The 12,523-nt window shown below is 48.5% G+C and overlaps 1 protein-coding gene across 2 annotated transcripts in view; it reads left to right on the forward strand.

Annotated features, from left to right (window-relative positions):
- Nucleotides 1-572: 572 nt before the first annotated feature.
- Nucleotides 573-12,523, forward strand: part of pik3c2b (phosphatidylinositol-4-phosphate 3-kinase, catalytic subunit type 2 beta) — a 55,790-nt gene continuing 43,839 nt past the window's right edge. Inside the window, exons 1-3 of one of the 2 annotated variants that reach the window (XM_046075762.1) lie at nucleotides 573-613; nucleotides 953-1,341; nucleotides 7,639-8,554. In XM_046075762.1, coding sequence (XP_045931718.1) covers nucleotides 7,721-8,554 — 834 coding nt within the window. In that variant the 5' untranslated portion in view covers nucleotides 573-613; nucleotides 953-1,341; nucleotides 7,639-7,720. The remainder of the gene's footprint in view (nucleotides 614-952; nucleotides 1,342-7,638; nucleotides 8,555-12,523) is intronic. The other variant, XM_046075760.1, reaches the window with a different exon arrangement.

The following is a 12,523-nucleotide window of genomic DNA, read 5'->3' on the forward strand; positions in this document are numbered from 1 at the left end:
TAGTGGAGATGAGTGGCACCCGGTGGGGTCTTCTGCTGTTGTAGCCCATCCGCCTCAAGGTTGTGCGTGTTGTGGCTTCACAAATGCTTTGCTGCATACCTCGGTTGTAACGAGTGGTTATTTCAGTCAAAGTTGCTCTTCTATCAGCTCGAATCGGTCGGCCCATTCTCCTCTGACCTCTAGCATCAACGAGGCATTTTCGCCCACAGGACTGCCGCATACTGGATGTTTTTCCCTTTTCACACCGTTCTTTGTAAACCCTAGAAATGGTTGTACGTGAAAATCCCAGTAACTGAGCAGATTGTGAAATACTCAGACCGGCCCGTCTGGCACCAACAACCGTGCCGCGCTCAAAATTGCTTAAATCACCTTTCTTTCCCATTCTGACATTCAGTTTGGAGTTCAGGAGATTGTCTTGACCAGGACCACACCCCTAAATGCATTGAAGCAACTGCCATGTGATTGGTTGATTAGATAATTGCATTAATGAGAAATTGAACAGGTGTTCCTAATAATAGGTGAGTGTATACGGTGCAGAGAAGAACTGGATCAGCAGCTCCTGAGACCTGAGCCTCTGCTGGGCCGTCCTGATGTTGGACAAAATGTGACAGAGGTTGTCCTTTTAGTACATTTCATTTTTTATTTTATTTAATTTACATAAAAAATGTAGTTTCTAGTTTAGTTTAATTCAGTTAAGTTACCTCCAATGTTTTTTTAACTTGGATTATTTAGTTACACTTAGCGTGAAAGTTCGTTATTGATGATTTTAGTATTTTACACTCTTTAGATTAGGTGCCAGTCACAGACATAAACTTACAGCTGACATTTACATTTAAAAACATATAAACATGGAATAAACAGATGCAAGTTCTTGAAGAGTGATATAACTATGTGTAAAACAATGTGGCAGATGTTACTACTCCGGTTTTTTAACCTAATGTTTTCATCTCAGTTGGGTTTATTTTGAAACTCTGACCGGAAGCCGCCTGTGTTGTCGGTGTGTAACTTGACACCGCTGGTCCGCAGCTGCCGAGCAGAGACTGACGCAAAGCCGAGAGCGTCGCCAGATTCCGGGCTTCAGGGCAGCCGGAGCCGCCTGGTACGGTCCCACACTGCTGCATTGTTGAAGCGGTAAACAGAGGCGGACACTAACGGAGCCGGTGATCCGGTCTAATGCGGAGAATCCCGGCCGCACCGGCGACTGGAGGCCGTTAACCTGCCCGGAGATACCGACGAAGAACCGAGCGTTGAGGGAGACCGATGTGATTTTTGGACAGAAAAGTAAACCGCTTTAAAATGGCAACCGCCGCCCGCTCCCGGAGCCCGTAGACCGAGACCCAGGTAAGGTCCACCACCTGGAGGGGGGCAGCTGTTAGCTAGCTAACGCTGCTGGGATTATGGAAATGTTTTGACGCATTCCGGTGAAGTTCTGTTCACTTGCGCTGCTGCACTGGACGGAGAGAGAAGGTCACACCAAACTCCATTCAGACACCGCACAATACAAACAATCCCGCTTTTTTGGTTAACTTGGCTTCCTGTTCAAGCGTGGCTGATGACCTTTTGCTAATCGTTATGCTGTACAGGTAAACTCGGCGCACATGAAATCCACTGAAATGCAGGTTATTAGCAGTAGATTTTAGGTAGCCTTAGAGGAGGGGTTCGGGCTGCTCGCCGCCGCCCTCCATGGCAGGCTGTCGGGGGAAATCCCAGATAGGAAGGGAAGTCGAACTGATATTTAAAGTTTAAAAGATGTACAATCTAACTGCGTGTTTGTGTAGTGGATGTGTCGGGATGTGAAACGCAGCACAGGTGCTCAGATTATGTATCTGGCCGGTGGGGGTGTTGGCCGGCGAATGAGGCCACGTTAAAGTGCCGGATTTGTGAATGTAGTTTGGTTGGACGCTCTCTCCACGGGACTGGGACCCATTTCCACTCCCATAATAATCCAGTTTGTAGTCCAGTCACCTGTTCCCTCCGAGTCTGCGCAGTCCGTGTCTCTGATTCACCTGTTTGGTTTTCAGAGACACAAAGTAAAACAACGCGTAACTTAAGGTCACTGCGACATTTTCTAACCAGCCAACAGTGATTATAAAAAGACCAATGAGCTTTCGCTTTCCCCGTGACGTCACATACACCTGCCACACCTGCAGACTCTCGGAGCAGGTGCGTTTTCCCGGTTTGAACGTTTGTCAGCAACTCGAAAAACATCGCTGTTGTGACGTCATCGCAAGGGGCGTGGTAATCGATACACGTGACGTCACTGTGATGAAATCAATCAGTCAAAGTTGTAAAAAGGCAAATCTTCATCTCTGCTGCACGTGGTCGGTTCTGAAGGTGATCTAGATCCTAGTCAGGTCCCTCAGACACGGTGCGTTCAGGGGCTCCTCCTAATTAATCCAGGTCGACACCGTGATAACCTCTCACCATGTTACAGAGGACACGTTTGCTCCCGCGTGATGTTTGCACCATTAAGCAAACGTTTCCATCGACCATGTTGTCGCCACGTTTCTCCCTTGACGACGTCACCCTGAACCCGTGGAGGGGGTGGAGCTGAGGGGCCGATGTGGACCTGACCTGTGGAAAATATAACCCCGCTCGGCCGCAGGTCTGAAATGAGGCGTCGGCTCGTCTCCGTCAGACTCGGCAGCTAAGAGATTCCCTACGTTTCAGTGAATGTGGGAGGAGTTTCGCCGCCTCAGTGTTGGAAGTGCCGCCGTCTCTCTCCCCGGCTGTTTCTCCTGCAGGGACCGATAGATTTTAGTCTGTCAGAAGTTCACGGTTTGCCTGCAGCAGCCGTCAGCAGTGATGTGCGGATCGATGCTAAAGTGTTGATGTTTCCTGCTCTAAGGATCGATGCAGGTCAGAATATCAGGTGCAGCGTCCTCACACAGCCTCCTGGTCTACCTGAGGAGACACCTGTCCACCAGTCCTTCAGTCCCTGCACTGGCCGCCTGTCTGTGTTTACATGTACATATATGTACATATATGTACATGTAAACACGTGTAGTTTGCCCTGCATTGATCCAAACTGTGGAACGTCTGCCTGAATCAGCTCCAACACTGGAGGCTTTGACTCGAAGCTGTGGAAGGAAACAGGCGTGAAAACTGACAGATGTTAAATATTAAACTGACTCAACGGCTGAGCTGCAGCTGTCTCCACCTTCCACATGTTGGATCCCCGGCACCAACCGTTCTGTAGAAACCGTCATGTGTTCACAAGTGTGGCATCAACAGAGTGTGTAGAGCGATTCCCTGCTGACAAATGATCAGTCTCTAATTTTATTGGTAGGTTTATTTGACGTTTATTCATTTAGCTAACGCTTTTATCCAAAGCCACTTACAGCTGCTTTGTGTGTCAGAGGTCGCACGCCTCTGGAGCAACGAGGGGTTAAGTGTGTTGCTCAGGGACACTTTGGTGGACGTGTCACAGTGGGAATTGAACCCGGGTCTCTTATCCACTGCACCATCACCACCCCAGAAAAACAGTCAAAAATGTTATGAATTTATTTCCATTTTGATGAGTGAAATAAGTATTTGACCTCCCAGGTAACGAGCTGAGATTAGGAGCACGATTAAAGGCAGTGCGTTTGTTACCTCTAACAAAAGTGGACACGTGTCCACAGAAGCAAGCAATCAGATTCCAAACTCTCCACCATGGCCAAGACCAAAGGGCTGGAATGGGCTGCAGGACCATCGCCAAGAAGCTTGGTGCGATTATTCCCAATGGAAGGAACAGAAATGAACTGCCCATCTCCCTCGGTCTGGGGCTCCATGCGAGATCTCCCCTCGTGGAGTTCAATGGTCGTGAGAACGGCGAGGAATCCACCCTGAACTACATCTTTTCAATGATCTCAAGGCAGCTGGGACCATATTCCCAAGAAAACAATCGGTACTACACCACGCCGTGAAGGACTGACATCCTGCAGCGCCCGTCTGAAGCTTGCCGAGGAACATCTGAATGGTTCAGAGGAGACCTGGGGGAAAGTGTTGCACTCAGGTGAGACCAAAATCGAGCTCTTTGGCATCTACTCAACTCGCCGTGTCTGGAGAAGGAGGGAGGCTGACCCCAAAAACGCCATCAAACATGGAGGTGGAACCATCATGCTTTGTTTTTCTGCTAAGGGGTCATGACCACTTCCCCGCATCAAAGGGACGATGGACGGGAACATGTGCCCGCCAATCTTGGGGGAGATCCTTCTCAGCTTTTCCCGCCCCTCCTGCACTGTGATTGGACGGCTGGCTAAAAAGTTGAACATTTTTCAACCGGAAAAAAACGCTGAGCGCCCAGCTCGTCATGCTGCTGGTGTTTTTACCAGCTTGTAAAAACGCGGCGCTCCCATTGCAATGAATTGAAAAAAGACGCTGGCGTCAGGAAAAAGCGCTCTGGAGAAGCCGGGGCCCAAAGCTGAAATCTTTTCTTTGTGCTTTTGTCAGTTTAATAAAGTTCCTGAGAATTAATCATCACAGGGTTTTGTGAAAACGGCGTTTGTAGATGACACAAACAGTAACTGTGTGTGTTGATGAATGGTCCCCCCCCCCCCACCAGTCTCTGGGTGAAAGTCCTCGATCATGTGACTCACAGACTGGCAGCTCTTTGTTGTCTCCTCCCCTCTGATTGAAAGGGTTTCTCTCTTGGGGGGGGGGGGGGGGTTAATCTGATGTCTGGACTTTAAAGCGTCTCATCACAGACAGACGTCATGTGGAAACTACAGACAGGTGGGTTGGGGTGGGGGGGGGCAGGTGTAAAGTCACTGGTGTGGACGGACTGGGACATGATGCGGGACAGAGAACGTTGCTGCTGTTACACAACTCCCTCACTGCAGCGTGGCGTCTCCACCACGGAGCCCCCACCTTCTGCTGTCACCTGACTGGCAGCACACCTGACCCTGCAGGCGGGGGGCCCGAGTTCCAGCCCCCCATGTGTCTCCAGTCAGACTCCGGTGCTGTCAGTGTGGAAGTGGGGCGCAGCTGGTTCTCTGTGATGGGGGAGGGACAGATCTGAGCCCCCCTCCCCCATCATCTCCTCCCCCACAGAGGAAACAGCTGGTAGATTTCAGGGGACAGATATCAGTAAATATCCCTACGTTGTTTACAAATGAAGAAAAGCCGACTTTTATTGTTTTGTAATATTTTTTTGCATTTAAAGGCATGTTCATTAATTTATACTCTTTAATTAAAAAAATAAATGAAATGTTTAACACAGGACACATCACAGGGAGGACACACACCATCACACGCACATGCTGGGCTCTGATAGGCCGGGGCGTGGGCGGACCTGTAATCCTGGCGTCGTTCTGGTTGTGCGTGGCTTTGACCCGGTTTGTTAGAAGCAGGGGGAGTCGAGCAGGACTGTTTACTCAGCGGGGGCTCTCTCTCTCCAGCAGCAGAGATCTGGAGTTGTTCTGGTTGACCGCCAGGGATCTGAATCTCAGAACCAGAACCGTGTGACGTTGGACTGAATCGGACTGTCAGGTGTTTCTGTTATTTTGTCCACTCCTCAGCAGACGCTTCTGAACAGGGTTTCTTGTCGCTGAGCTGATCCGGCCTCAGCTGGTTTTACCTCCTCACAGCTTCACTTCCTGTTTCATTCCTTCCTGTTTCCTGCCGCCCGTCACACTCGGCTGCAGGGCTGCTGGTCAGACGGCGAGCGGGTCACCGGGTCGCTGCTGTGTTTCTGTGGGACGTCCAGCAGCTGTACAAAGGGTCAGCCTATCAGAATGCAGAGAGACACCTCGAGCTAGGGCTGGGCAGAGTCCTCAATATAAATATCACATGTTGAATTCCTTTAATTCAAATTTTTTTTGTTGGGGAAGAGAGAAGCTTTTACTTAATTTTAATCACGCATATTTATTAAAACAGAATGTTTGGCCTCAGATCTGTGAAGTGATCCTCTGGCATCAAGTGTTTGTTGTGACCAGAAAGAAAAGTTTAAACCCACATTAACTTTCACTCTGGAGCAAAAATCTTCCTTTAAACCTGAAAGAAATGATGACCGGACACTGATCCTGATAATCGCCCAGCACTTCCTATAGCCTTTGGTTTCCCTTTTGTCTCTGCTGGGTTTTAACCAAACACAGGGGCTGGCATACTCATTTTTACACATTACAACCACAAAGTAAATGTATTTTATTGGGACCTCAGGTGATGGACCAACACACGGTGGCACATAAGTAGTAAATAGAGTCCACCTGTGTGTAATCTACTGTCAGTATTAATACAGCTGTTCTGTGAAGGCCTCAGAGGCTTGTTGTAGTGAACTACAGCACCATGAAGACCAAGGAACACACCAGGCAGGTCAGGGATAAAGTTTTGGAGAAGTTTAAGCAGGGTTAGGTCATAAATAAATATCCCAAGTTTTGAAGACCGTTCCGAAAATGGAAAGAGCATGGCACAACTGCAAACGCACCATGTAATGGCCGTCCACCTAAACTTACAGAAGAACACTAATCAGAGAAGCAGCCCGGAGGCCCACGGTCACACTGGAGCAGCTGCAGAGATCCACAGCTCAGGTGGGAGACTCTCTCCACAGGACAGCTATTGGTCCTGCGCTCCACAAATCTGGCCTTTATGGAAGAGCGGCAAGAAGAAAGCCGTCCCCCTGTTCACCTTCCAGCAGGACCGTGACCCCAAACATACAGCCAGAGCTACGGTGGAATGGCTTAGATCAAAACATGCTCATGTGTTAGTGACCCAGTCAGAGTCCAGAGCTAAACCCATCGAGAATCTGTGGCAAGACGCTCTCCATCCAATCTGAAGAAAAAACAGTCAAAGCTGGTAGAGACATACCCCAAAAGACTTGGAGCCGTACTTGCAGTGAAAGGTGAAAAGTTATTCAGTACTTTGTACTGACTCAGGCTGAATAACTTTTGCACGCCACACTTTCCAGATTTTTATTTGTGGAAATTTGTTAAAAAACACATATCAGTTTCCTCCCACTTATGCGCGTGTGTTGCTCTGTCAAATGAGATCCCAATAAAATACATTACAAAAGGCAGGTTTATTTGTACAGCACATTTCAGCAACAAGGCAATTCAAGGTGCTTTACATGAAATATGAAAGCAAAATAGGAAATATACAAATACATTTAAATAAAAAAATTAAAGAGTCAAATAGTTTATAAAAACAGGTTAATTTACCCAGTAAACCTGTTTGTTCACCTGTAATTCTGTTTTGTTTTCAGCCTGAACAGGTTTTTTCAGCCTAAACAGGGGTTTTCAGCCTTATGACTGAATCCTCAGTCGTCCTGATGCTGTGGAGGTTTCAGATGGGGAAGACAGAATTAGTGGAGTGTCGTCTGCATAGCTGTTTCTCCCATAATGAAATATTGATTTAGCCGCTTTGTCTGAACAGTTTCTGTCCACAAAACCTTCCTGTGTGGGTTTCATCAGCGTCTGATTCATTAACACTCTGCACGCGACTGTTTCTTTATCTTCACGGCACAATTAGAAGTATCTGAACTTATTTTAACTTCAACCAGCAAGTCGTGTTTCACTGCAGTCACATATTATGAGTTAATGATGATAATTACCCCACATCTCCAATTTAGATTTTATCAAGTTGAAGGCCTGTAGTTCTAAATAATAAGAAATGAAATGGGGATGTCTTACTGGCTGTCCTCTCTGTCTCCTTTGTCCTCAGCTGCTCCATGTGTCCTCGCCGGTTCCTCTAGCAGCAGTTCAGCCGAGCGTCCTTGCAGCTCCCTCTCTGCTGTGGTGGCATCATGTCGGCGGCTCAGACTCAGAAGGAGACCCTGGAGGCCCTGGGTCTCAGTCAGAAGGAGCTGGTCCTGGCCGAGGCCCTGCAGATGGAGTATGATGCACTCTCCAGACTCAAACAGGACAAGAGTGGGACAGAAACCAGCCAGACTGGCCCTAGAGCTCCCAGCCAAACCCGCTCCAAGAGCCACAACCCCTCCCTCCCTCCCCGACCAACCCCCAGCCAGACCAGTCCTGCCCTTACAGGAGGAAACCTGCTGAGGGGCCTTTCTGGGTCAGACTCCTCCCTGAACCAGCCTGGACGGTCACAGTCTCCGCCCTCCGTCCCAGCTAGGGCGCTCCCTCCTCAGGGAGGCTACATCAAAGAATCCCTGTACATCCTGGACAGTCCGGAGGTCAGCAAGTTCAGGGACTGCTCCGGTTCCAGCCTCGGGGACTCAACTGCATTCGGATCAGGGTTTCTTCCCAAAGGCTTCCCCTCTTTTCCAGACGATGTCCCCCCCGCCCTCCCACCAAGAAACCCCATCCCCCCATCATCGGGGTCAGAGAACCCCTTCCTGCCCCCTCGAGGGTCCACCGTGCCCCGCAACGTGAACCTGTTTACGCCCGATGTGGATCAGCCCAAAGTGACCTCAGGAGAGCTGAACTACGACAACATCAATGACTCGCTATCTCGACTCAACGAGGGCCGGCAGGGGCCTCGAGGTCGGAGGGCCAATGGGGACCAATCGGGGAAGCCTGTGGCTCGGAGTAAGACCCTGCCCCCTCAGGTCCCGCCCAGGACGTACGTACCTGTTCCCAAGAGCAACAAGAACCAGCGGCGGGTGTCTGCAGACCCGGTAAGAATGAGATTGTTGTGGGGTGTTGATCACTGTGATCAGGGTTTATTAGTAACTGAGGCAACCTTCAAAAAAACACGCGGCTCCGGCCCGATAAATAAAGATTAAACTACCTGTTTTACAGACTGACGTTTAAACATTTCCAGCCGACAGCTCCGCCCCCGTCAGGAGGTCGGCCCACTGACGCCCAGCGTCCTCAGAAGAGACACAAATGTTTTAGGATGAAACCGCTTCATTCAGAGTTTCCATTGTTCTGTGGTAACTTCCTGAACGTCAACACGGGATGAAGCCTGAACTAAAAACAAACTGAGCAGCTAAACTGAGCTAACGTTAGCAGTAGCTTAGCTGTAAACACACTGGCTGCTAGCTACCTTATTTCCTACGCGGGTTTGTCGTTGATTCTCTCTGACCAATCAGCAGTCTGCTGTGATTTCACGTCACCTTTTGTTATCGCCTCAGCTGCTTGGAACCTTGACGGACATGATGCCAAAGAAAATCTCTTCTGGACTTGGGAATAGCAGAAATTAAGGGTGTGACGAGATCTCGTGCCACAAAATCTCACGCGATTAAAATGTGAATTGATTTCTCGTCAGGTTAGAAGCTGTCCGACATTTCTCACACCACACCTTCAGCGAATAAACTCCGCCCAGCTGATGCGACACCGGCGTACGCCCTGACAGTAATCAAGTGAACCTGCTCTTGCACTGAGAGTCCAGACAGTTGTGAGCGAGTAGCAGTGTAGCTGGTTTTACAACATAAACATTTAAAAGCTGAAGCAGCCTTGTTCTGTTTAAGACTGTGAGCTGCTGAAGTAAACATGTGATTTCTGCTGATCACAAGTGTTTCAGTTAGGATGACTGACTGGAAACCAAAACTAACATGCAGTCCCAAACTGTGTCGGTCAGACGGTCTGAAGGGGAAACTGCCAGCAGAGTTTATCATTAAATGATGACGTTGGTCTGGTAATGTTCTTCTTTTCTCTGGACCTGTCGGAGAACACAGATCTGTGGGAGAGATTCTGAACGTGCAGGAAGTTTTGAACGTGAGCAGAAAAGCAGCTGAAACACAGGAGCTGTTAAAGTCCAGGAGTTTATCACTGAATTAAAATGAAATAAAGAGGTCACTTCCCTAAACAAAGACACAAAGAGCAGGGAAGACTAAATCCTGACTCAGCAGATATAAAATAAGCTGATCCACAGGAGAAACAGATCTGAGAGCAGCTCTGACTGAGTCTGGTAGAGGGTTAGATTGTCACCTGGATTCTGTTTCCACCAGAAAGTGGTGAGGAAAAATTCACCAGAATGCAGGAAATGAACAGTTTAATGCTCAAACTTTTCATTTTCTTCAGCTTTGAAGGTTTCTCACAGTTTTCACGTCTCCTCTCGTGGGTTGATTGCTCGTCACACCACTAACAAAGATGCATCGTGATGATCTCTTAATCTTATTCCAGATCAGATACACATTTCAGTTTCATGTCTGTGTTAAGCTCCAGGAATGTGTTTAGCCTAGCTTAGCATAAAGACTGGAAGCAGAGGGAAACTGCTAGCCTAGCTTAATTAAAAGAGAAAAGGTCTGTGTGATTGATATTGATTATAGATCCTGATGACTCGTTACAGTCGCTCATCGGTTTAGAGAGCAGCATGCTGCTGTTAGGGCTGCAGATGATAATCAATAATTAGCAGCGACGCTGCACAGTAAGTATTTAATTCAGAGCAGATTCTCTCTCAAACAGCTGCAGATGTTGTGGAACACGTTTCACATGTGGCTGCACATCTTCAGAGGATGTTAATATTTCTTACTAGTAGTTTTGTTTTTAAATTCTGACTAAAGAAGCCAAACGTGTCTCTAAACAGACTATCTCAGTAACACACGTTATTATTTCCTGATAAAAGAGGAAGTCACACAGATAAGAGCGCTCAGGACCTTTCATGTGTTCTCAGGCGTGCTGAGAGTCGAAACTCAGCTCTGATACCTTTTAAATGTGACACACGTTCCTCCCAGCTCTCCGCTTGATCACACAGCGTCACCAGTTAGACCAGTCGGACCAGCTGCAATCTGAAGCCACCGTGGAGAGATTATCACACAGCTCTGGAACTAAACACCTCCAGATGTTCCAGATGCACACAGTCTGTGGGGAAGGAAATGTAGCAGTGTTAGCAGTGTTAGCACTGTCAGCAGTGTCAACATTGTTAGCACTGTTGGCACTGTCAACCCTGATAGACCTGTTAGCACTGTCAGCTCTGTTAGCATTGTTAGCACTGTTAGCACCCACAGCACTGATAGACCTGTTTGCACTGTTAAGGCTGATTTATACTCCTGCGTAGGTTCTATGTGCGTACCTACGCCAATGCTTTCATGCCATGCTTCCAGTTTAGCACTCCGCTAACGTAAATGGGGGGTAAAATTGTAAACGTGCGGCTGGTGTAGCTTTTTCAAATGTTACCGACCGAATGGATCACATTCTGATAGCGAAACGAGTCATTTCGCCCCCATGTTGCAGCGGTCGAGGCTACCCAGCCGACCAATCGCAGAACTTACGGTCCACGTCAACTCGACATGTAGTTAGATTTTTGAGGAGGTGCGCATCAGGTGACGCCGTAGCCTCTGCGTAGCTTACGCCGTCACCTACGCCGTCGATTTGACGCAGAAGTATAAATTGCCCTTTAGGCCTGTTAGCAGTGTCAGCACTGTAAGCACTGTTAGCAACCACAGCACTGATAGACCTGTTAGCATTCTCAGCTCTGTTAGCATTGTTAGCACTGTTAGCACCCACAGAACTGTTAGACCTGTAAGCAGTGTTAGCACCCACAGCACTGTTAGCAGTGTTAGCACCCACAGCACTGTTAGCAGTGTTAGCACCCACAGCACTGTTAGCAGTGTTAGCACCCACAGCACTGTTAGCAGTGTTAGCACCCCCAGCACTGTTAGCACTGTTAGCACCCACAGCACTGTTAGCACTGTTAGCACCCACAGCACTGTTAGCAGTGTTAGCACCCACAGCACTGTTAGACCTGTTAGCACTGTTAGCACCCACAGCACTGTTAGACCTGTTAGCACTGTTAGCACCCACAGCACTGTTAGACCTGTTAGCACTGTTAGCACCCACAGCACTGTTAGACCTGTTAGCACTGTTAGCACCCACAGCACTGTTAGCACTGTTAGCACCCACAGCACTGTTAGACCTGTTAGCACCCCCAGCACTGTTAGCACTGTTAGCACCCACAGCACTGTTAGACCTGTTAGCACTGTTAGCACCCACAGCACTGTTAGACCTGTTAGCACTGTTAGCACCCACAGCACTGTTAGACCTGTTAGCACCCCCAGCACTGTTAGCACTGTTAGCACCCACAGCACTGTTAGACCTGTTAGCACTGTTAGCACCCACAGCACTGTTAGACCTGTTAGCACTGTTAGCACCCACAGCACTGTTAGACCTGTTAGCACCCCCAGCACTGTTAGCACTGTTAGCACCCACAGCACTGATAGACCTGTTTGCACTGTTAAGGCTGATTTATACTCCTGCGTAGGTTCTATGTGCGTACCTACGCCAATGCTTTCATGCCATGCTTCCAGTTTAGCACTCCGCTAACGTAAATGGGGGGTAAAATTGTAAACGTGCGGCTGGTGTAGCTTTTTCAAATGTTACCGACCGAATGGATCACATTCTGATAGCGAAACGAGTCATTTCGCCCCCATGTTGCAGCGGTCGAGGCTACCCAGCCGACCAATCGCAGAACTTACGGTCCACGTCAACTCGACATGTAGTTAGATTTTTGAGGAGGTGCGCATCAGGTGACGCCGTAGCCTCTGCGTAGCTTACGCCGTCACCTACGCCGTCGATTTGACGCAGAAGTATAAATTGCCCTTTAGGCCTGTTAGCAGTGTCAGCACTGTAAGCACTGTTAGCAACCACAGCACTGATAGACCTGTTAGCATTCTCAGCTCTGTTAGCATTGTTAGCACTGTTAG

The sequence above is a fragment of the Micropterus dolomieu genome, linkage group LG18 (genome assembly GCF_021292245.1).
Source record: "Micropterus dolomieu isolate WLL.071019.BEF.003 ecotype Adirondacks linkage group LG18, ASM2129224v1, whole genome shotgun sequence".
In the NCBI taxonomy this organism is placed as follows: domain Eukaryota; kingdom Metazoa; phylum Chordata; class Actinopteri; order Centrarchiformes; family Centrarchidae; genus Micropterus; species Micropterus dolomieu.